Source organism: Myiozetetes cayanensis, unplaced genomic scaffold (assembly GCF_022539395.1).
Source record: "Myiozetetes cayanensis isolate MyiCay16 unplaced genomic scaffold, myiCay2020 scf3, whole genome shotgun sequence".
NCBI lineage: Eukaryota > Metazoa > Chordata > Aves > Passeriformes > Tyrannidae > Myiozetetes > Myiozetetes cayanensis.
This window is the reverse complement of record NW_026087521.1, coordinates 25,495,492-25,521,764: the sequence shown is the minus strand read 5'-3', so window position 1 is coordinate 25,521,764 and position 26,273 is coordinate 25,495,492. Positions and strand designations below refer to the sequence as shown.

Genomic DNA, 26,273 nt, shown 5'->3' with positions numbered 1-26,273 from the left:
GCAAAAATATTTCTGTCAACTGCCAGAGCTAAACTGCTCTAAAATTCTGTGAATGCTTGAACGTTAGTTGCTCAAGGGAGGGGCAGCATGAGAAACTGTTCTCTAATTATAGGGTGTATTCAGAAAGCAAATGGACTAAATGCCGAGTGGTACTCCAGCTCTCCGAGGTCGTTGTCTGATCACACACTTCAGACTGTCTTTACACTGCACACAGACTACCCTGTTCACAGGGGGGTAAATTTATATTTCTGAACTTGCTGTTCTCAAAAGTGAAATTTTTGCTGGAATTATCTATTTCTTTTCAGTTTGGGGTTTTTTGGGGGGGAGAGGGAGGGTTGTTTTTAGTCTTATCTATACAGTCAGCTTCTCCTGAGCTTCGTGTTAGCATTTGAAGTTCTTTTAAAATCTTAGTTATCCTCTTTTTTCTAAATAATTAATCCAAATAAATACTTATATACCTAATGTATTGAATAGTTATCTAGATCCTTTACAGGAAATCTAAATTTAGCATGTCAGATATTTATCTGACAATTTAAAATTAATTCTCAAATGGCTATAAAGAGGGAGGATTGTCCTGCACAAATTGAGAATTTACCTAATCCCAAAAGATTATTTTTTTACACTTAACTGTCCCTGGACAAGCAATTAATTTGCACTTACGTTGAGTACATGGAAAGGCGTGTGTGGCATCTTCTGCTTTTGGAATAGCCTCCTTCTCATTCCCTCTTCTTAAAAGCTTCCTTATTCCCAGACTCATGAGAAAACAGATTTATTTCATAGCAGTTAGCAACATGCCTGAACTATGGAGGAAAGGACCAAGGACTGTAGGGTGGTGCTGTGCTTCCTCGAATCTGTTCGCCAGGAAGACATACTATAGCCACTGCACTGAGGGAATGTGAGGGAATAATACATTTCTTCAGCACATAGTAGAAATGGATGCAGAGTGTGCAAACTCCTGGTAAATTAACCTGATGATTATATTTAGTTATATCTCTGTGATGGGAGGGTTATTTGCTGCCAAATTAAAAAGAAAGTAATAGGAAAAAGGGCAAAGATAGGATAAAATTCAGAGGTGTTAAGTACTGCTGCAGTGTGCACGACTGTGCTCCTCCTGGAGTCACTCGTAGTTTTACCTTTGACTTTGTGAAAAGCAAGTTTAGATGAAAGCTGTAAATTTCTAAAACACTTAATCTTGATAATTGTGTAGTAGAGGCTTTATTATGGTTCATATTTGATTGGATGCTGTGATGCAAACCTCTCTTTTCTTCAAATTAATGATTTTTTTAACCTTTAAAGTCTTCTAGATGGAAAGAACAAAAATTATGAAATTAAAGCAACTTTTTCTTCCTTTTTTTTTTTGATAGAGGAGCTATGGAAGTTTGTTCTACTTTTAAAAATTGAGATACAGTGCTTGACTCAATTACAAATACTTGTAGTTTGCAGAAGTTTTACAACTCAATATACCTAGTGATTGTAGTTTGCAAACTAGAACAAGTGGAGCAAGAAGCAACTTTTTTATCACAAACATTACTCACATATTTCACTTTAAGTAAGTATTGAGGCTCAGAATGGTCTTGATTCAACCAGATCTATTACCCCACCAGAGTAAATTTTGCAGATTATTGCATATTGAAAGAAGCTTTCTGTAAATTGTTTTAGACAGGGCATACTTCAGTTTTCTTAGGTATTAACAGCTGTTCACCACTATCCTAATGATTCAGTTAATTTTTTTCCCATACAGATTGTTTTCCACCCCCACAGTTGATACTCCATTTATCTTAGCATTAGTTTTTACTTTACAAATGTTTCCAGCATTTAATTTCCAAGATTTTCCTTGTTTGCAGCTGTTTTATCCTGCTGTTATATGGAATTAGATTAATCAGTCAGTTTTATTGGCACACCAACAATGAAGTCCAGTGTTGGAGCCCCTGTAATGATTTCATTATGTATGATTTGTCATTTGCACTTGTGAACTCCATTTACCAGGCAACACCAATAAACTAAAATGCTGCCCTGGTTTTCCACAGTGAGATGTTTTACCCTGCTCTGCCCTTTCAGTCCTTTTTGCAAGGTCCCTTTTTTTAACCTCTAAAGATTTCCTTCAGATTAGCCTTCTCCCCACCTCCTTTGGAGCATCCCTTCTCCCCATGAATAAAAATGTTCATAAGATCCTGGGTAAATGGTTAATCTTGAGGGAAGCTTCAACCAAGGAATTAATTGTTTTCAAAGAGAGCTTGCGAATCACAGAGTTACTGTATACTGATATACAAACAAGGAAGAGCTATATAAACAGGAAACAGTTGTATTAATTTTCTGTATCAATTGTTAATGTACTTGCATAACTGTTACTGGAATACTGTGTTCAGTTGGAGAAGGGTCATGGGAGAACCACAAATATCTCAGGAATGACTGGAATAGCTGAAAACATGCCTTATTGTGGAAAACCTCCTGGAATTCAATCTGTATAGTGTTAACAAGGGGGATAAAGAGGGCTTTGCATTGTCCCTGAGAAGCATACCACAACAAACAGAAATTTGGTAAGACAGTTCTTCAAGTGTAGCAGATAAAGGGAGAACTAAATATAATGTCTGGAAGTTCAATTGGACTAGAAATAAGTGATATATTTTTTAAAAGAATATTTGAGAATAGGAAGAACTGCCAAATATTTGGTGGGTTTAGGTGTGTTAAATTTGCTTTACTCAACACACAGTGTCCATTGCTATCCATATCCTTCAATTTTAAAACCTGAGTAAAGGAGAGTATTCCCATTGTGGTTTCCCTCAGTTGGGATGACCTCTATATTTTTCAATGCAGATATTCTTCAAGAAAATATTAAGACCTATTCCCTTCTCTTCATAGACACACATATATTTTGTATTTTATTTCAGGTTGTAGAGGTTCTGCTTTTCAAAAGAGCTTTTGAATAGCTCCATCTGCCATCTTCTTTTGCAGTGCATTTTAAATATCTGCAAACACCTTCTGCCTATTTTCATTCTATGGTCTGGTGGCCTGTAATGGAGTGGTTTTGCTTCTGCTATCACTCACCACTGACAAGTGAGGAAGAGCATATGTTAAAACAGCAGCAGGGTAACCTGTGGCTATAGGAATGAAGCCATAGGAGTTTTTGCTACTCCGTGTTACCACGATGCCCTGCTTTGTTCTCTGGAAGAGGCTGGGGATTTTTTTTTCCCTCTTAGAGGAAAAAGGCTATAAAGGTGGATTTCAGAATATTTAGGGAGAATTTTTGCAAAGGGCACTAGGTTATCATCAATTTGTGCTGTTATGCAGGCAAAGGAATGTTTAGGAGGGAAGAAAATGCCAGTCTTGAACACTATTTACTTGTGAGGGTTTAATCTCCTTTCTGGTACTCAAGCAGAACCTTAGCTATGTGATATTTAAAAAAACAAAAAACATCTACCATAGATTCAAATTTTCATGAATAATTGATTAATAATAATCCAATTCTCAAGATTAAATACCTAAAATATGCCCATGTTTTATAGATAGAAAGGTCATTGCTATCCATCATTTCCTAGCTTCAATTGCCTCTTTCTCCTCCATGGAACACCCTTTTGATAAGTGTGGTTCTTCAGAAAAAGGAATGCTTCAATCAGCTTTGTGTGCACACTATTTTATTTACTATATTCATCTTTATTTTGTTTTGTTTTATTGAAATATAAACCTAGGTATTTTTCTCTTTTGGGTTTCTATATTTTTATGTTGACATTTTACTTTACATGATTATTTATGTAATATTAAGGTCTGGAGATTCCCTTTATTTGGTTAAGTGAGTGGTTTCTGTAGTTTAAATTATGCTGTTTGGATTTGGGACTTTTTTTCCCAAGAGGAAGAAGATAATCTGCTGTTAGAACTATTTTTACTGTTTTATAGGGCATAGTCATCTTACAATTACTGTGATTTCAGATGATCCTGTTTATTCTGTCTATAAAATAATGCAAAGTGTTAGAGATAACGTAAATGATTCTCTTCAAAGCTAGAAATTATGATAAATACAGTCTTCTTGCAGCATAATAAAGTGTGTGAGTAAAGAAATTGTGCAGAATAGATTAATGGAAATTATTCAAAAAATATTGCTGAGTCTGAAAGGTGTATTCTTTTAGTTAAAGAAGTGATTTATGTACAGTGTTCCAAGTATAATTAGGTATAAAAGAGTGTGAACCTATGAATGAACCAAACTTAAGTCAGTTCAATACAATACTTACATACAACAACACAGTATTTGATATTTCAAACCTTCTTTAAAAAAGATAAATCTTTGGGGAATCTGGCTACTCGAAGTAATGGAGGAGTAAAGGTTCTCTCTGAGAGCTCCTTCTCCAGAGAGATTGTCTAATCCTCTCCCCAGCAGAGAGCTACCCTGTGTTACTTCTGTTTCTCCTCCCAGCCTGGCAGATCTCTTACTACTTCTGTTCCAAAAGTCTTCAGAAAATCTCTTCTCATGCCTATTGAGAGGCCTGGTGAGTTGCCCAGCCATAGCCTTTTCATTTCATTATCATTTTCACAGAATCACAGTATCACAGCATATGCTGAGTTGGAAGGGACCAACCCTTAGGCCTACACAGGACCATCCCCAAGAGTCACACCATGTGCCTGAGAGCATTGTCCAATGGCTTCCTGAACTCTGTCTGGATTGGTACTGTGACCACTTCCCTGGGGACCGTGTTCCAAACCCACCCATGCTCTAGTAGAGAGGGATTTTCACTGATAGCTGTACCCTAACAGTTACAGTCTTCAGGGTCTTTGGTATTAGGCTGGAGAAGTGGTGTTTAGAGGTGACCTTATCACTCTGTACAACCATGTGAAAGGAGGTTGTAGCCAGGTGGGGGTGGGCCTCTTCTCCCAGGCACTTAGCAACAGGACAACAGGACATAGTCCTGGGCTGTGCTAGGGGAGGTTTAGGTTAGACATTAGGAGGTATTTCTTCAGAGAAAGGGTGATTAGACATTGAAATGGACTGCCCAGGGAGGTGGTGGAGTCACTCTTTCTGGAGATGTTTAAGGAAAGACTGGATGTGGCACTTAGTGCCATAGTCTAGTTGACATGGTGGTGTTTGGACTTTATGATCTCAGAGGTCTTTTCACATCTTATTGATTCTGTGATTCTGTGGGATTCTGTGTTTACACAAGTCATCTGTGAAATGAGAGGAGTGTCACTGAAACTGGTAGTCCCTTACTTGTAAAGAGAGCTGCTGAGATGCAGATGTTTTCTCTGTAGGCTTTTCCCTTCAGCTCTAGACTGAATGCTCTAAGGCAGTGCAGTTAATGATGAACTGAGATAGATGAGGAATTTGTATACTCTGTGGTGACTCCATGTGGAGAAATAAACTTATTGCTATTGTTGATCCATTTACAGAACAGTAGTCAAACTTCAATGAAAACTTTTAACTGCTCCAGATGACCAAAAGATGCATGTATTCTGCATATCACTAGTAGCCAGAATTACTTGGAGCTTTTCACTTTCTGTTTTACCTTACTTCTGACTCTCAAACTGTCATCTGAATTTATGGTCTGAGGCTGGGGAAGTCTGGATGTCAGTAATTATCAGTATGAGACAAAGGTGAAATTCTTTAGTAACGTTAAGATTACTGTGTTGGGGCCTGAAGTAAATTGTATCTTAATTTTAGAATATATTCCTTTGTTGTATTGGTACTGTTTTAAGAATATTAGAAGAATATTAGAGGAATATTTATATTCTTTTCCTGATTAGTTCCACATATGGGGGAAAAGTACAATATGCTTGTAGTAATTCCTTAAAGAGGAAGAGTAATAAAACTTTTGACTGCATTCTATGTGAAATATTATACTACAAAACCAATGAGTCAGTGTGGTTTTAGGCTCCTATTTTCAGTATAAACGGTATTCAGTTAGCCATATTTAGCAAAGAAAACACAAAATTACAAAGTGTATGAAAGTATCATCATGCAAGTTGTACTTTTATGAACCTGTCTACTGGCAAAAATATTGAACTTAAACCATGGCAAAAGTTCTCTTTTTCTCTTTTTAGATTTAATTTCGTATTTACAATCATGCATGTGAAAAGCTTGGAGTAAGTTTATGAAGCTGAAAAGTAGTTCTGTGTGCTGTGTGTACATCAAAATAATTAAATGAATTCTTCAAAATTTTAAGAATCAAAATAGGTTTTAATCTTTTGATTTTTTTAATTTACTCATAAAAAAGTGAAAGATGAAGAGAGACTCATGGTCACAGCAGAAGCCTTAGCTGAGTAATCATGGTTAAACATTTTTCTTCTTTATATAGCTATGCAGAGGAAAGAAAGGTCTGAATACTGCTTACTTCTTCTGCATTCTGGCAATATCTCTAGTGCAAAAGTACCCACAAGTACCTTTCCCTGAAAGTATTTTTATAAAAGACAAGGAAAAACAGGAGCCTCTGACCTATTTGTGTGTTGTTGTGGTGGTGGTTTTCTGTTTTCCCTTAAAAAATTCTTCATGATCCAAATCCAGAAGAGCCTTCTGAAAAACATTAAAATGTCAAACAGCTGTGGTCACTCAGGCTATTTCTAATACTGGTTTTGTTAAATAATTTTATTGTTGAGGTAGGCCTCCAGACATTTAAGAGAATGGTGAATTATTTGCCACCTGAGCCTTAACTATTTTTAAACTAACTGTAGTGTTCTGGCATGTGAGAAACATGTTTTTGTACAGAGACTACTCTTCAAATTTGTGATTATAAACCTCAAACTTGTGGCATTCTAACACAAGAACTTTCAAATTCTGAGTTTATGTCTGGGCTCATGAATTTTAGTCTTAAATTCTACTTTTAAACCTCCTTCCCTCAAATTCTGTGCAGTATCTCAATTATCATGTTTTCACTTTGAACTATAAATATTATGACACTTGTTTGGAGAAAATTTGGCAATGCTAATGTTCACTACAGCAGAATCTCAACTAAGAGACTATTTCCTGTTTCAGAGCTTCTTCAAGCTTAAGTGAGTTTTGTTGATTTATAGCTCAGACTTTAGGTTATAATGTTTGCATAAAATGTTATGAAGTTTGCTTTTGAGACAAGTCAAGTATAGCAAACTGTTAGGTAAGCCTGTAAAAAAAGTGGCCTGTGAGTCAGATTTGACCTTCAGGGCAAGATTTTGCCACTGAGAGATGCCTAAACCTTTTGCCAGTTCCTTGGTGGAGCAGGGGCAAGCCTGCCTTAAGGTATGGGTAGCTCTGAAACAGATCTTGAAAAATCAAATCTCAGCCCATTAGAAGGCATCTACCTTTCCCATCTCCTTTCTTTATTAGGACAGGTGCATATTTTAATTGTATTCTGTAAGTTGCAAGATGAAATAAAATTCACATTGTGACAGAAAAACAATGAAAGATTCTTATGCTGACCAGAACTGGTCATAACAGCAGTGTCAAACCAGAATGAATATCTTCTAGGCCTGTACAATTCAGAAATACAGGAGGTCAGTGAAGAATGCTCTTTTTGCTTGAATTTCAAAATGAAGGAAACTAAGTTTTGGTGAGGAGATTTGGGATAAGCCTGCCTGGAAAGGTTTATCAGTATTATATTAACTCAGTTTTTCACAGAGGTGATATAGAAAAATATTTGGATGATGAGGTAGGATGCATAGCTACCTTTGGATAACACACATCTAGTTTTCTTACAGGTGATTTTATCAAATGACACCATCTCATTTAGTATTTTCCAGCTTACTTTGTAACTATGACTTTGTGAAGTATTTCCCTACCTCAAAAGATATTATTTTTACTGTGTGATGAGTTTTTAGTGATATCGGTCACTATCATATTTATAATGTAAAATTGGTATTGATAAATATTTTGGTACAGTAATAGGTCTTTCAGTGGGACTACACATGAATAACTCTGAAGCAACCAGTAGTGTACAGTAATGCATCTGAAGTAGTTGTAAGGATCTTATACATGTTTCATAACAGTCTTCATTACAGCCATTCTGTAAGCTCTTCTGTGCTGGATCAAATTTTGGAAACTTGAAACTTGTGTGATTTTTGTATTTGCCACAAATAAGACAGTGTTTAACTTTGGAGAGCTATGGAAAGGAAAAAAAACAACTTACCACACCATTTAAAAGGAGGAACTCTAATAAAATGTATCTTTTTTTTTTCTTTTTTTAATCCCTTCCTCTTCTTGTTCCCCTCCTTTGATTGTTACTTTTTCTACTTCTCTGTCCACTTGATTTTCTGATTCCCATGTGTAGCAGAGTGTTATGCCTAAGGAATCTTTTTCCTACAATTTAAATTATAAACTCAATCTTAATTGTAAGTAAATTACTATTTGGTTTTGACTCTTTGTGTATTACAGAGCATCTGCTACTCTGACTCTATGAGAAGAACAGCCTAACAGCAAGACCTCATTTGCTGTGCTGTGCTCCCTTGCTGAACAAGAGAAAATAACCTGGCAAAAGCTTTTGTTCGTTATCACATCCACACCAGGGACTCTGCTGGCATAGCTGAAATAGGGCAAGAAGTTCAGGTCATTAATATTTGTGGGACAAGTCCTTATGGAAAAGGAGAGAAGATTTGTTTGGTAGCACAGGGAAGGTTGTCATAGAATAATACACTTTGCATTCAAAACTTAAAGATAGAAATACATTCCGCAAGACTGTAATGCAATGGCACTTCAAAGTTTTGATTTTTAAAAATCCTTTAGATTTTGGGGTAATTTTGGAAGAAAGTAAAGGTTATATATGAGGGATATGGTAGAGAGTGGTGGCTATTAGGGTGGAGTCAAAGTTGGAAGAGTGCTGAAGGTTTGTTCCCATTTTTAATAAATTATTCTGCATCCTCTTCCCCATATTTGTTTTATAAAGTAAAAATAGAAAAGACTGACCCATCCCTGTTATAATTCTGACTCTAAGCCATTTTTGTCTTTTCTGTTTATGTTATTTTCTCTAGCGCTACCTTTCCCTCTTGTTTGTTTGTTTGCTTGAACAGTCCTTTTCTTCTGTTTGCCCACTTTTTTCTCGATTACAATGACATATTTATAAGCAATGACGGTAAGGTTGGGCTTGGAGACCGACTGGAAATATTTTTAAAGTGCTTCGGTATAAAAGCCTGTTTCACCATCTGTGTGTTAACATCAACATTTAAGCTGTTTTGTAAGTAGTAATGAACCTTCTTAATAGAATAAATATTTTGACTATTGGAGAACTAACGGTGAATTATACATTAGGAAAAAATACTGTGCAATTCAGGCAAAAGAACCCAAGTAAAACTTTACAATATACTATGAAACTTGGCTTCTAATCATGTAATTATGTGAGATTTAAATTTTCATAAAATAAAAAAAAATTAACCCTGTCCTAGTTTGTAGCTACTGACAAAAGTGGAAAGGTGAAGACTGAAAATTAAGGATACCAATAAAAACAATGTATTTAAAAATAAGATATTGATGATTTTTGAGTAGTTTGGCTTCCAATACTGCACTGTATAGAAACAGAAAATTTTGGCTAAGTTATCGTAATTAAATATAAGGGGGTAAGGAAACATTCCCATTGTGAGTTCTTAGTTATATCATTCCAAGAAAATGTTATGGCACAATAAAATGTAGCCAGTTTTGCTGAAGGAACGTTAAGGAAAAGGGTGCTGGAATTAACTCCAAAGGCAGGGCTATGACAGCAATGCAAATAAAATGGAAGATGTGACTCTTCAGCGGAGTGGAGAAGGTAGTATTGAAAACAGTGGGGTTCTGTCCTTGTAGCAGCCACTTCCTAAGCATTTTTGTTTGGGGCTGAGAAATGCAAGAAGTGATGCTGAGACGTTTCCCAAGCAGAGAACAGCTGCCCAGCACAGAGCGATGCACTTTGTCTCACCCATCACCAGCCCGGTCAAGCGGCTGTTGTTTCTGATGATGCCATGAATGCTTTTGTGGGGCTGGAGGCTTGTGTAAACAGCAAAAGAAGGTTGTTTGAGTTTGATGTAGTTGCTGTCTTCACTATGAGATTGTTGCTGTATTTTGGATCTTTTGGGGTAAGAGAAGCTTGCCGACTCAGCTGTGACTTTTTAAAGCTGTAGAATTGCAAAAGGACAAAAGAAAAGTAGCTCAATTCTAATACTTTCACTTAAAATGCTGTTTCTTTTCTGTGAAATCCTTCAGCTTATTGCAAAACCTTGTAACAAAATGTTTTTGAATGTATAAATGGCACTTTTCTGTATTGTGAATAATACTGACATAGCACAGATTTCACTGCTGTATCTGCACTCCATTAAAAGTAAATTGTGATTAATGTGCAAAAAGATTTTCTTTTTTCTGTGAATAAAAGGAAGTCTGTCTTCTAAATAAGACAAAACAAAAGACTTTCAGAAAAAAAAAGATCCTTTTTTAGTCCAGAATTCCAAGCATGGGCCTTATTCAAATTTAAATGCCACTTATAGGTATTTTTAAACAAAGAGTGAATTAAATAAACTTCAGTGGGTCAAATTACTTAGTTTTATAGGTTGAAAGAAATATTTTTAATATTTTTAATAGAGACTTGAAATTACTTCAAGTGTACTACTGAATGCTTTTAAACATATTGAAGTAAGAATAGCTCCCATCTGAATGTTAGAGATAAAAACTAGTATTTTACTGATTTATTCAGTCACTTCTGCAGTTATAAGGACTTGCAGGTGCTACTGGCCTCTACTATGTTCATATCATTTAGGCATAACAATTTCATAGAGAATTATATCTTGCTTCATGAACAGAGTGAAGAATCAGAATTCTTCACTCAGTTGTGGAATGAAAGAAAAATGTTTTACAGGTGATTTCATTCCATTAAGACAATTTATCTGTTACTTCAGCTAATCTGAAACTTCCTTCTTTGCATTAATGCATTTGTTTCTCTGAATTTTTGTGCTTGTAGCTGTTGGACATTATTTTTCTAGCAGGAAAGATTTGTAACTGTGTGGCTTAGATATCAGAGCTTTCTTGTGAATTGTTTGAGCAGCTTATGATTTGCTTCCTTTCAGGAAACCAAATGCATCATTACTACAGGAAGTTTGGTCTTCACCAGACACTGTCAGCACTCTGACTTCTGTGCTGCGTGAAAGGATGTGCCCATGAGCAGCAGGCAAAAGTTCATTTAGCTTTTTTTTTTTCTTCTTGCTATATTGAATTCGTGTAATGGAGGTTGTGAATGAAAACTGTCCAGGATGAGTGGGTTTTTCCAGCTGAGTCAGAAAGAGGTCTTCCTAGATCATTTTTGTATAACACAGTAAATAAGCAGTTAAGTAAAAAACATTTGCCTTTGTGCTAAGTATTGATGACAATGATTTCATGCTAAGTGAATTCAGTTTTGAATTGAGCACACAAATCTCTTTGTTGAAAAGTGTTTATATTCTGATAAATAGTATTGCCTTTCCCTTTAGCAGATGAAACTACTGTTTTTGAGTAGAACAAAGTTAAATTACCTGAGAAGTGGGGAAGGAACAAGGCAGTGAGCTGTGATACAGAAATGCAGGCTTTAGTCTTTAGTTGCTTGCGGTTTTGAATCTAGGAAACTAAAAAAGAGAATTTAAGTTTTTCAAGGACTCTGATAAGAGGACTTTTCAAAATGTTTTCTCAAGAATCTTATTTGTACAGCTTGCAAAAAAGCATTTTGATTGAGGGAAACCAGTTGATATAATCTTTTTAGATTTCAACAAAGCTTTCAATACTGTCTCTCACAGTATCCTTCTGGACAAACATGTCATGTTGTAGATGAGCAATTGGCTCACAGGTAGAGCACAGAGGGTAATAGTGAATGGGGTAACATCAGACTCGTGGCCTGTCACTAGTGGAGTTCTGCAGGGCTCTGTCTTAGGCCCTGTTCTCTTCAACATCTTCATAAATTACTTGGATGTAGGACTGGAAGGGATACTGAGAGGAGCTGTTGACTCCCTCAGAGGCAGGGAGGCCCTGCAGAGAGAGCTCGACAAATTAGAGGACTGGGCAATCACCAAACATTTGAAGTTCAACAAGGGAAAGTACTGGATTCTGCAGCTGGGATGGGGCCACCCTGGGTGTTTGCACAGACTGGGGAATGAAATGCTGGAAAGCAGTGCCACAGAAAGGGACCTGGGGGTCCTGGTTGATGGCAAGTTGAAGATGAGTCAGCAGTGTCCTGGCAGCCAGGAGGGCCAACCGTGTCCTGGGGGCATCTGGCAAAGCATCACCACCTGGTCGAGGGAGGGGATTGCCCCGCTCTGCTCTGCACTGGTGTGGCCTCACCTTGCATATTGTGTGCAGTTTTGGGCACCACAATATAAAAAATGTATTAAACTACTAGGGAGTGTCCAAAAGAGGGCAACAAAGATGGTGAAGGACCTTGAAGAGAAGCCGTACGAGGAGCAACTGAGGTCACTTGGTTCCTTCAGCCTGGAGAAGAAGAGACTGAGGGAAGACCCCATTGCAGTTACAACTTCCTCATGAGGGGAAGAGGAGAGGCAGACACTGATCTCTTCTCTGTGGTGACCAGGGACAGGACCCGAGGGAATGGCCTGAAGTTGTGTCAGGAGAGGTTTAGGTTGGATATTAGAAAGAAGTTCTTCACTTCTTCAGTTCTTCAGTTCTTCACTTCTAGTTGAGTGCTGGAACAGACTCCCCAGGGAAGTGGTCACAGCACCAAGCCTGACAGAGTTCAAGAGGCATTTGAACAACGCTCTCAGGCACATGGTGTGACTCTTGGGGATGGTCCTGTGCAGGGCCAGGAGTTGGACTGGATGATCCTTGTGGATCCCTTCCAACTCAGCATATTCTGTGATTCCATGTTTTGGGTTAGATTGTGCCATATCACCTCAAGGCACACCAAAACAGTTAGTTCAAAAGAGGAAAAAGAGCTCTCATTTCTAGCTCATCCTGATGCTAAGCTGTTGTGTTAGCAGCGCAGAGCAGCCCAAGAGACAGCTTTGGTGACAGTAGCTCTGCCTGGACTTTCTGTGTGTGAATCAAAATCTGGAGTCCCTGGACTTTGGGATGGGGAATCCCCACTCATCCTGCCCACAGGCATAGCAGCCATGTGGATTGAAGAGGATCCTGAGCCCATCTGCTAGACCTATTTGCCATGAGGGAATTCCTGTAGCTGAAGGACATCCATATCGGAGTCTAACCCTTCTCAGTGTGTTTAATGTTGTCTGTGCAGATACATGCTGCTTCTCTTTCTCATCACACTTGGCTTTTTAAGGATCAGGAAATGGATGGACACTTGTTGCTCTCTTTACTATGTTTCCACATCTTTTTTCTCCTACTGACAATCACTCTATTAACTATGCAGTCTGTAGTAATGAAAAGTCAGGTGATGAAGAGTTATTGTTGTGGACCTCAAGTCCTTACCCTGCTTCGTAAAACAGAATTTTCATTTTCCATTATGCTGCTATTGCTGAATGTGACTGATTTTTGGCCTGAGCTCCAGAAGCCTCTCTGACCTCAAGCAGAAGGGGAGCTATTGGTTCAGCGCTAGATCACTGTATAAGTATGATGTGGTTATTATCTATTATCTTTGTTTTATTTCACTGCTTATCAACTAAGATTTATCATTTAATTCTTTTCTTACTTATAAAATTTGTAGCAAATACTTCAGATCTAGTGGGATTTTGCTTGTGATTTTTTTTGCTTCTTCTTCCATACTCTTTTGTGCCCTCACAGACTGAAGTGACTCAGCTCACTATGTATTTTTTCCCTTTGTCTCCTTCCCCTCCAGTGCTGTCTTTTTCTGGGTGGTTGCTATCTGCTCTTTTTTCTTTTGATGTTTCTGCCCTACTATTTTTTTAATAATGTAAAATCGTAAGTTTTAGACTGTTCCTCATAGTTACCGTCCATTTGCTTCTCCTGTTCCATTTTCTTTGCTGCTGTGCTTGCTTGCTTTCTTTCTTTGGTTTTCTGGAACTTGCTATCAGCTGATGCCAAACTTAGCATCAGCTATAAATTGCAAGAAAGAATATCAGAGAGAAAATAAGTGCAGCAATGGATTTAGAAACTCAGTTATCAATGTATCTGCTTCTAGTTTTGTACTGATGTTCCCTGATACTGTACTGTGTTTCCCTGATACCTTTCTATATTATCCTCTCTTTGTTGCTGTCGTGTCTTTATTCCTATTTTTTATTTCTGCATCTGGTTAGTATTATTAATAGTAACATTGGGTATTACTTACAATTATAGAGATTACAAAAGACAGTGCACTGAGAGCAGGTGGTCACACTTGAGATGGAACTTTTTGGGATCTTCTGAAATTCTGTTACTTACGTGAGTGAGGAAAAGAAATCAAGGGAGCAGTGAACATGAAAGGATTTACTCATTCCAAGCATTTGCTTTCATGTTCTTTTTAAAACCAAGCACAGCCAGTTTATATGCATTTTTTGTGTGAGTCTAGCTGAGCACTGTAATCTTGACATCTGAAAACTCAGTATATATAGTCAGTGGAAAATAAACTTGACCTCTGTATATTTTTTCACTCAGAGGCAAATGGTGAATAGGCTAGCCTTGAGAAGCTGTTTGCCTCGCCATCCCACATTCTTTCCTGTAGCGAAACAGTGTCTAGTTTGTCAGTGGTTGCTGGGGTTTTGAGGAAGGGAGCAGGAGATGCTGTAGGCAAAGGGACCTGTTTGTGCACTTGCTCAGGTTATGGCTGTTAATGACATTGAGGTTATCTCTCCTGTCTGGTACATCCTGCTGTGCCGCTTATGAGGCAATACCCAGCAAGTGATATCCTGTTGTTTGTAGCTTCTCTTTGATATTTATTATTTGATTTGGGAACAAGTAACACAATGGTGAAGGTGCATCAAAACTGTTTCAAATATTTGACTTAATGTCTTAAATTCCATGGGACACCAGTGTGTCTTTATACAATGGTATAACTACATGTTGTCGTAGGTACTAATTGCATAACTACTATAATGTCATGCCAACAGCTTGGATTACCTTTTTTTGTGTGTGTGTGTGTGTCTAGTGGTTAATTAACCTGCCTTTTAAAATTAGAGCTTCAGAAGCAAAGCATTCTGTTCCTCAATCAGATGGGATTGTATTAGATTTGAACCCCTTGTATCCCATAGCATTTCAGAGACTGTCTTCACATTTATGAAATTAGTAATTATTTGTGTTGGAGAAATAGATCAATTTCATCACTTTAAGAATTAACAAAAAGCTAATTATCTGATTCTTAATTCATTGATTATTTTGTTCTCAGATCCGGTTTCTACAAGCCACTGGGCATTTTAAAGCAAGATTTAAAAACAATCAAAAACCCCTGCCAATTAGATTAATAAATTACCTGTGTAGAAAATATGGAACAAAATAACTAAGCATTTCACCTTTAATTAAAAAAACTACCTGAAATAAAACAAAAACCCAACAAAACCCGAACAAACAACAAACTAGCAGCAGTAGTAATGAATATACTCAACACCATAAATATGCCCTAGGAGTGTTGGAATGGTGACCACGAGTAAATCTACCATTCCACCTCTGTGAAACTACTACTACTGCCATATATAGTTGTAATGCTATGAAACGTAAGAGCAAATACTGTGCAGTTTTTTTCCAGTCCTAACAGAATGGATAGATAAACGTTGCAAGTGGAAAGCTTGCAGTAAAATTTCCCACTTCTGAACACAGCTTTATATAGAAATTTATTCCCCAATTTATGGGCATTTGTTACCTATAATACCCTGGTTTGTGTTTGGCTCTTGTATTTTTCAGTGGTGAATTCCTGTTCTTTGTTCTCAAGAAGTGACAAACTATAATACAGTAAGAACTATATGTAGGTGTAGCTTCACAATCATTGCATTATGTGAATTATCTTTATTTCTAATTATATTATTATCTACCAAGAATTTCCAGATCATCTGCAAAGTTTATCATAGTTGCCAATATTTGCAGTCTCAGAAAAAACATTGCTGATAACAGCAAGATATGTGTATGATAAAGAAGGAGAATTTACTGACAATACAGTGGTAATTAGAAGCCAAAGGGTATTTTGATTCTGAGATAACTGTTACAAGATAGGTAACTAAAAATTTTAGGGATTTACTCAGTTTAACAAAGATTAAAAATTTGCTGTTGCTATTGTTAATCAGCAGGCATTTATTCATTTTGCAAAATCGCATCAGGAAAGAGGATTTGTAAATAGAGAAATTCACTCCATATTTTCAGTGGGAATGCCTATCAGCTTTGTAAACCTCTGGCTACCAGCCCTTTTCATGCTTCCCTGTGGTAACTGGATCTTTCTGGGTATGTCAAAGACATCTTTATACAATTCCTGTAACCCTTCAAACAGTGCGTAAGGTCCTGCAGTGCTTCCAAAGGAAGGCTTTGGTGTCTTTGCACAGATGTAACAGTACTTTTGGCACCATCTTGTGCACTTGTATTGCCTTCTCAACCCATAAACATGCATGCATACACGTGTTTGCCATTCTTGTCCACCCTTCACCAACTGGGAGCTAATGGGATACAATGTCGTTTTCCTTTGTCCTCTGTCAGTCTCATTGCTGTTATACCAGGTGTTCCCTGGATGTGTTGTCAGACGTACTTTAACAAAGTGTTCTCAGTGTGGATCCTGTAAAACTCGTACCAGCAATTTTACTACAGTATTTTCATTACAAAGGGCATCTTGTTTCATAATAATATGTTGTATTCATTTTGAAGATGTCCTCACATCTTACAAGAAGCAATTCTAAAAAGGTGGTAGATGCTGTTAGTTGGTACTTTGTTTTCCTTGTAAAGTCAGCATGGTATAAAAAATTCAGTGTAAAAAAATGATTTTAAAAGGTAGATGGTGCCTTGATGGTACCTTGTTATTTAGTTAATGTATGCCTTCTGTGATATGGTAGCTGCAGAATATGCTATTTATGTCCCAGAAAATATTCAAAAATAATTGCTGACAAAAGCTACTTCACAAGTTGACTCAGAGGTACATCTTGTAATCTGAATGTTAATATTCTAGATAGCTAGGCAGAGAAAACTGTTGATGTAGTTTGAAGATTGTGTAGAGACTAGTCAGGATTTTAGTTAGAGAAGTGGGCATTGAGAGGGATTGAGATACTTGAGTTCTCCCAGCTTCACTGAAATTTTATGTCTATTGAGTGTATAATTCATACAATATGTAATATTTTTGAAAAGGTAAGATTTTTTGCTAATCAGTTGGAAATGTTGACTTTTATATCTCAAGGATTTATGTCTTTTCTGGAAGCAATTTAGAATCACCCTAATTTTACTCTAGAATCCAGGCAGCCCCTGGTTTTACTGTGCAATTCTTGATAATCTATCACCTGCTTTATTTTTCCCCTTAAGCTTAGGTTGGTGTTACAAAGAAGCGCTGTTAAAAAACAGAGGTCTGATTCTTACCTCCGTTATGTATTATCTATTTCCATGTGATCCATGCAGAGGATGTAGCAGCAGCTACCACTGAGATCAAACAGTTTTTCCAGCTCAAATTATGATGTAGGTCTTGGCTTTCAGTTTTAATGGACCCAGTCAGGACCTCTGTATTTCCAAAAAGGAGATCATCCTTTTATTGTGGTTGCAGCTGTTTTGGGAGCAGAGAAGTGTTGAGAATGTTGTGAAGTGAAATGATATGTTGCATTTTCTCAATAATACAGTTTTTACACCCAGGAGTTGAGCATTTTATTCCTCTCTCATTAACCTGCAAAAATATTGATTCTGTGGCCTTTGTTATCATAAACTATTGTGTCATAGATGAAGGCAAACAGCATTCTTACATCTCTGGGTGTGTAGTCAGATAACCCAGGCTGCAAACTGGAAAGTATTTTTCCAATCAGGCTCATTGGCCAGCCTAGCAAACTCCACGGGTATCTATATCAGCTGCCTTGGAATTGCTTTTGATGTGATTAGGCTACTAATTAGCTGTCTCAATTCTTTTCTCCCTCCTGATGTTTTCTTTTGGTTTACTTTGACTCAGAGGAGTCTGCATTCAGTGCATGTTTGTTTTTGTATTTTGTCTAAAATCCTCAATGATAGGTTAGACTGTCCTCTTTTGGTTGAGAGTTTCCCTCTGTTGACATATATTTTTCTGTTAAATGGGTGCATCAGGATTTTTTTCTTAGCTGGTACTTTGCAAGGTGTAAAAACAATGTTTGGTCGCGGTGCATATATATGTGCGTATTCGTTTAAAGTGTGCTAAGGGTTTTACAGTCTGAAAGAGAATGTGCATAGTTACTTCAAAACCATAATAAATGTTTACTACTCAAATTCACCAGATAGTAACCTTACAATTAAATTGCTATGTAAAGTTAGTTATATAACAGCAGAAGTTATTGTATTAAGGCCCACTTTGCAAGGAAACCAATGACAAGGAAGCCGTGAAACACGCTAATAGATTATATGCTATAGCAATATATTGACTTTTTATTGCTTTTCCACAGGCAGCAGATTCCTGTACAGTTATTATTACCTACATTATCTGCTAGTTTCCTATCAAAAAAGATTCAGTCTATTGAATCATTAATCTAATATTTATCATTCTTATTGAAAATCCACTAGTGTTAGCACTGTATAAAATATTGACTTAAATATACTGGTTTTGCTAAAGATTAAAAGCATATTAACCTGAAAAGCACAGTATTTCCTAGGACATTTTAAAACTACTCATTGTGGATATTTGAAATGACAATTTTTCTATGTTGTCTGAGGAATGATTTTTTTCTTAAATCTTTAACATATAGTAAGTGACCAGTCCCATCCTGATTTGAAGATGCTGAGTGTTCATCCAACACATATTTGAAATTTTGATGTGTATTGCATTAGTTACTGAATATCAAGAATAAAATTTTTGCTCATACATAGAGTGTAAAATGGGATCTTTTGTAGCAGCACACGGTCTGTTTAGAATGATATAACAGGCGCTGAATGTTCAGATATCAAACAAAATGCCATCTTTCTGTAGAAAAGAGGTGTCAAAAAGTTTCTTTGTACCTTTAACGCATGTGATTATGTAGTACAAAATGCAGAGTTTGTAAAATTTCTTGAATATACAGGCAAAAAATGAATAATTCAAAACAACTCATAAGTTCTACATTCTATTGTATCTTTTATAACGCAGGCAGAAGATAGCATTGTGTTCCCAGTAGAGCTGAATTTGCACAAGTTACACCTCGGAAAATGCCAGATGGTCTATGGTCTACTTTTGAGAGCTGTCACATATGTAAAGATTTGAAAAAAGAAAGACAGCTGAATGAGAGCAGTGGATCATTAAAGAGAGAGTGAGAGTCCCTGGGTATCACTGTGTTTTAAGAAGCATTGTGTCATTCCTCATATTACACCTTTTTTTTTTTTTTTTTTTTTTTTAAGATATACACAACCTTTTAAAAATAAGGTAAAAATATTTCTGTTTTAAACTGAGGTGGTTGTGGTTTAATCTGTCAATTGCTTTTGTTCTTTATGCTAGAATGCGGTCATATGGTTCCTAATTGGTTTCAAGTGTGTTTTAACCATAATATTCAAGTCTCCCTAGTGCAAAATTATCAATAAAGTTAAAATAAATTTAAATTGAGATAACTAATCCATTTGGGATTTTATTCCATTTTGATTTGACCTGGATATAACATTTGAATAGTGTAAAGCCAGTCAGCTAAAAAGTTGTATGTTAATGCTAGAAGACTCAAGTACTTTGGGAACAGGGTAAGTTAATAAAAAATTAAAATTAGAAAAACATAGTAAACTCAAAAACCCTTAGTAAAAATAATAATAAAAGCAAACCAAAATTGTTTAGATTTTCCAAGACTTTTCATTCACCTACAGTTTGACAGAAACACACCTCATTTTGAAGATTGAATTTTGGATAATTTGTCAAGTTATTGTATCATAGCAAAGACCCAAAAATACACAAACAATTGTAAGCTGCCACCACCAATTTAGCTGGCTTGGAAAAGGTCATAACTGTCAGTTTTAGAAACTGGCATCAGACACACAGACTCTTTAGAACAGTCTTTTAGAATAGTATAGAATAACTTTTGTTTATAGAGGAAGGTTAACCCCTCCCCAGCAATTCTACTTTATTGATGGAACTGCACCACTTCACAGTTGGGGATCATAGGCAGTGCAGACTGAGGAAACATCATTACATGGACCATGAAAAACACTGTTCCTTAATTATGCAATTTACATTTAAGTGGGATAATGAAAATAAACTTCTTGGGTGCTATGGACGTAAACACTGAATTTTAGAGAGTAAAATTTTGATTTCTGATGTTGACAGATATTTTTGACTGTGGTTAGCTCTCCATTGCCTATTTTTAAAATGGAACGAATGACTTGATTTTTAACAAAATAAATTTTCCACATACATGGAAAGGGAATCTACACAAAGGGTTCCTGGTAGTATATTTTTAATGATTCTTATTCATACAGGAAAAAACTCCCTAAAAATTTGTTTTGGGACCTTTATATAAGTTTGGAGAAGTTCATGAAATATATACTACAAATTCAATTTCAAAGTGAAGAAAATACCTTGCTTCTGTTTGTAGGTTTTGCAAACACTAATGCAAAACTGAAGGAGAAACATTTTCAGAAGAAGCTTTGAAGAAGCATTTTCAGCATTGTCAATAAAAAAGTCTTTGGGCAACAAATAATTGTTCAGTTATCAGATAGTGTTTTGCTCCTACTCTGTTGGCTTGGAGGTTTGTGAGCAGTTACTGCTGGTAATGGAAGTGAATGATCTTTAATCTTTGTCTTCCCTGTAAAATCTTTGGGGAGGCTAAAACCTAAACGTTTCCCCCAGCCCTCTCTTTATTTGCAGAAACAGAAAATTATTACTTTAGTCAAGTAGGTTCAAGCATGGTTACTTTGACCTAGATTGATGTGGGCATTCAAGTCTATCTTCTGAAAATCTTAGTGGCTATGAGCAAAAAAATCAAATGGCAAGAAGAAAAAATGAACCATTTCATACTTAAACTATTCACCTGTTGAATGTGTCTAGGATGTAAAGTTTAAGATTTGTATGAAGCTTAGTCTAAAAAAGTTTATGGTAGTTTATGGAGGAAGCAATCTGAGAATGATGTCAGTGTCCTGGATAAAAGGGAAGCATTGAAACTTCGTTAGGCAAATTTAGAACTGAGAGTCTTTTTAGAGACCATGCTGGTCTATATGATCCAGTCATATTTGTCTGAAAATTTGGTAACTTGTACCTGAAGTGATCGGTAGAGATGTTTCTTTTTAGAGAAAACTAATTAAAATTACCTATCTGTTTTGCTACCTTGGACACAATGTAATATATATATTATTGTGTACTGTGAAATCATCTGAAAATGGATGTGAACCATCTGAAAAGAGAATTAACTGCAGCACTGTTTTTCTTTACCCCTGGCACTAATTTCTCTTCAGTTGAGTCTCTAGTAGAATCTCGACTTTCTCCTTGATATAAAATTTATAAATAGTTGGAGATTGGACTGTCTGAAAACCTCTTTATGTCCAAGCATGATGCAGTAGTGTTTTGATTAGGAGAGGTGATTGAGCCTGTTTTTTGATTGTGAAATTTTGTTGTGTTACTATGTGTATAGTTTTCCAATGAAGTCTGCAGTTTTTTTCTAAATAAGAATTGTCAAATTGAAATCACTTTTGTATTACAAAGCTTTACATAACAAAAAAATCCTGCATCTTTTCTTTAGTTACAGACTTTAAATACATAGGAAGTCTCTTTTCTATGTTATTATAATTATGCTTCTTTATTGATACAGTAGCTCAAGAGAGAATGATCAAGTTTCATGCTTACTCATTAGAAAGAATTTATAACATGTAGTCTCAGAGTCTTAACTAGGTCACTGCAGATTCTTGCCTTAACAGATTCTGTATTTTTTTATTTTTGACCATTTCAGTGTGTTGCCATTAAATTCCCAACTGGCCCATTACAGCTATTTCTAAAATTGTGGTTCTGAGTTGAGGAATATGGAGGAGGGAACTCTGGCTTGCCACAACTGTTTGAATGCACGTGCCTTCTGGTTACCTCCTCCACAAAACCAGATTTTGATTGGTTTTGTAATTCCCAGCAATCCATGATCTTTATGAATTAAGCTCAAAATGTTGTTAGTTACCTGGATACTCCTATTCTTCTTTAATGTACTGGTCTGTGATGGCTGTGTGTCAGGGGACCCCTACTGTGTCACTAAGGTTATTTTCTGAAGACTGACAGGTTGGCCAACCTGCAACTTAACTTCTGTTACTGCGGTCTGTATATTCACTCCAATACCTTTTTCTCTCATTTGATTGTATTTCTACCATTATTCACTTGGCTCCCTTAGTACAAGTTTATCTCAGTTTTGCTACTTTGTTTACCACACTTTTTCCTTTCTTCAAACTGCTTACCTTATTCTCTCTATGTAATTCACAGAGTCTTGCAAACCTTTCCTTGCAGTGCCAAATGGGGAATCTAGGCCTCATGCATACATGATGTGCTTTTTGAATACCTAATAATTATTTTTAATTTGGATATATTTTTTGCTTTCTTGTTTTGATGGGAGAATGTTAAATTGTTAGTCTCTTGTTAGATCAGTAAGAGCAATGACAGTTCCATTCCCAGTCTAACCTAAAATGTTCAGTTATCAATTTACAATTTAAATTAACCCTTTCTTTCTTTCCTTTTAAGCGCAACCTCAACGTTTGCCTCAGCCAAATACTTCAGCACTGGAAAGGGGTGAGGAAGAAAGTGGCAAAATCCAGAATGGCCACGTGGGTCTGAGTAATGGAAGTGGACTTCACAACGGGGTCAAGCACATGCCTGCAGATAACAGAACACTTTCAGCTCCTGTTTCAGAAAAAATGCACAGAAAAATTCAGTCCACCTTGTCTGTCAACAGCAACAGCAGCAAGAAGAGTAAAATAAGCTCTGTGTTTTCCCAAAAGCCAGGTACTTCACCAGAAGGTAAGCTGATATTCTTAATTTAAAAACCCCAAATTGAATAAAGACCAACCAAGCCCCATTCTCACCAAAAATTACACAATTAACTGAAAATAATTGAAGAGTGTGAACTCATGCTCCAGAAACAAATAGAACCCATTATAATAAAAGACATGCTTCGTTCCCAAAAGAAAATAATAAGTATTTGAAGGAAAGGAAAGCAGTTGGAGAGTTCTTGCTTTCAAACATTTGATCAATACAGTCTGATAATGCATAAGTCTCTGTAGTTAGTATCCTGAACTGATAGAAACTCCTGTCAACATTGTCACATATACATCAGAAAAAAACACTAAAGTACTACTAGTTCAAAGCATAGTAAATATTTAAATCCAGTAATGGCAGGCTCCATGAGGGTAGACTTTGCTTTTGAAATATTCTGTTAGCAGATATCCTGGCTAGCCATGAAGTCTGAACACTAAATAATAAAATTTCAACCTGTCCTTCGGTGTTTACCATGCCTTCTGCTATATTTGGGCTGTAAATAATGTGCATGAAAATGCTTCATAGTCCTTCTGCACAGCTTAAATAAGAAGAAGTAAATAATTTCCCTTATGTTTTAGCTCTATCTCTGTGTTCTCGCTGCTTGCAAGTACACTCATGGTCCCAGAGTTCCTGAGTCTCTCCTTGATCCACTGCCTTCCCATTAGCACTAATATACTCGATGAGCTTTGCTATTCCTCATTACGAGAAGGGTACAGGTGTGCTGTAAATTTTTTTGGTTTGAGGCAGGCGTAGATGTGACTGGTTGAAAAAAACCCTCCATACTGTGGGTACAAACACAGATTCTTAGAGAAATGGGAGACAGTACTGTTCAGTGAAATGGGGAGGATTCTCGGCCTAGATGAAAGGAAGAGGGATCAGAAGGACTGCATGTAGTGGCCTGAACGAAGTCTACTGATGTCAGTGGAGTGACTTCTCTTGAATTCAACTACTTCACTCAAACTTACTCAGCGAATCTGTGTAGTGATATCAAGAACAGCTTCACTCAGACTGTTCCATGGGCTGGTCTCCCTTGTTGTTGTTTATTTTTATGTTTATTTTCAAGAACCTACTGTTATTTTTCTTTTGTACTTTCAGTCCTCTAATGTTTCTTTCCAAAATCACAACTTCATACTTCCTATATTCCCTTTTCTGTTATGTGAAGTTTCTGTTATATGGAGTTCACCCTCCAGCCTGATATTTTTCTTATATGTTTTTCCTCAGTGCACTTTCAAAAAAACTAACTTAGGAGATGTGGATCTGTTCAAGTGACTGTACAAAGTGCAGGCCTCTGAATTTAAGAAATTCAACCTCTGAAAAAAAAAAACCTGCAGAGTTCTAAAGAGACAGTGCCTTTCCTGTCCTTTCCCCTATACAATTAATTACGGCAAACACTTTTTTTCTTCTAAAATTATATTGTAATAAATACAGTTGGTGGGATTTTTTTGTTGTTTAATAACCATGAAAATAATTATGTCAAATTACTGAATATTTGAGAAGAAAATGAATAAGATACCTTCAGATTTGGCTTTAAATTCTAACGTCTGATTTTAATATCCAACACATGATTGTGTTAGTTGCCTGAAACTGCCAATATACAGTATTTTTATGTACAGTCAGAAATGTTGTTATTTTTAAAGGCATACATGTGTAGAATTTAGATAATTGCATAGTGTTGTCACACTGTATTACTTACATTCTTTCAAAGTACAGAAATACAGGATAATTCTTACTGTTACACTTGGTTTCTTGAGTCACCTAATAGCTAAAATTAAATTTAGTTAATATTGTACATCTAACCTTGTAATACTCTCATTTTGAAAGTGGGAACCTGGATATATGCTCTCAATAGCTCGACCAGTGCTGCTAATGTCTGCAGCTCTAAGTTTTCTGTTAACTAATCTGACTGAAGCACAAGTTTTATTGTGCAATGATTAAAGTATGTCTGGTGTATGGGGATATGCCAAAAAAGAGAATATTTGTTTTTTAAAGTAATTTTCTGTTTCTGAAATTTATTTTACTTTGCAGTTCTCTGACAGACATGTTTTATATTTGTGCAACCACATCTGCATGCACACATGTACAACCCTTCTGACAGTTTCTTCAGCTTTTAACGTACCCTGTGGGGGCTTCATGGGGCAACTATAAGCTATAAGGGATACTCTTATCAAGCTGTTGCCTTGCAGGAAGTATCATTACATACTTTATCTGTCCTATGATCCCACAGTGTATTTTATAAAATGCACAGTCAGAGACTCTGGCAATTATCACTTGAAATATCTAAATATTTATATTATATATATATATAAAATGATACAAATATAAATATAAAATGATTTATCCATATTTTTAAAATAATTTTGTTATTACTATAAGTCATGTTAACCCCTTGTGACTACTTCTGGAAGATCTACTCTCTGGTATCTAGTACAAAAGCCTTATATAATTAACCAGGTTATTTGTTTGAAGGAGTTTAATTTCATTTGAACCATATATATATATATATATATTTGATTAATACATCTAACTATACCAAACCAGAAGGGTATATCAGTAAACTCAGTGACTGAGGATTGCATAGACACTCTTTCAAAATGGTATACATAGTTTAATTTGAACCTAACTTCTATAACTTCGGTGAATGATGAATCATACTTTTATGGGCAAAGAGACGTTTTTCTGAGCCGTTGCCTCGTCTGATCCAATGATGTTTCTGTAGCAACTATTGAAAAGACTTACAGGAAGATGGAAAAGATAGGAAACGATTGGAAATTATTTGCAACATTGCTTAACTACTTGGCTTTGCTTTAACTTGTACTATGTTAACCTCAAGCCACTGGTTACTGCTGAAGAGCTGCTGGGTTTGAATTGACTTGAAGGTGTGTGTTTGTGTTTGGACATATCTATATAGTAATATAACTTCTATGCAGTATCTTATGGAGAAAGAGACAACCTATATTTATTTTGAACTGTGAGTATGGAATGATGAATCACCTGAATTAACTCACCAACTTAGTTTACTGTAGCATCCAGAAAATTTTAGTAGAAAGAAGTGCAGGTAAACTTGTACACTTACAGATATTTCAATTAATTTTATTTTTGCTATTTCTTGTGTAACATCTTGGATTTTATAATCTAATTAATAGAGTTTTAATAATTAATTCATAGATTTTCTAATTAATAGATTAATTAATTTTCAGGTTAAAACCTGAAAATACACATCCTGTATTTTCACTGCATCTGCCTTGTCTCCCTCCCTGAGTGTTCTACTCTGTTGTCAGTCAGGAGAATACCTGAAATCAAGTGAAGGAAAGTGGCCAGAGAAAAGAAAGAGATAATGTCCTCAGAAGGAAGAGAAGTGAGAATTCTGGTTGTCAGGTTGAGTTTAGAACATAGAAAAGAGAAAATGTTTTT

At 36.2% G+C, this 26,273-nt stretch overlaps 1 protein-coding gene across 3 annotated transcripts in view; it reads left to right on the top strand.

Annotated features, from left to right (window-relative positions):
- The window catches only part of MDFIC (MyoD family inhibitor domain containing), a 53,335-nt gene that overhangs the window by 14,215 nt on the left and 12,847 nt on the right, over positions 1–26,273 (top strand). For all 3 annotated transcript variants that reach the window (XM_050324800.1, XM_050324799.1, XM_050324801.1), the window contains exon 4: positions 22,569–22,844. In XM_050324800.1, the coding sequence (XP_050180757.1) occupies positions 22,569–22,844 (276 nt within the window). The remainder of the gene's footprint in view (positions 1–22,568; positions 22,845–26,273) is intronic.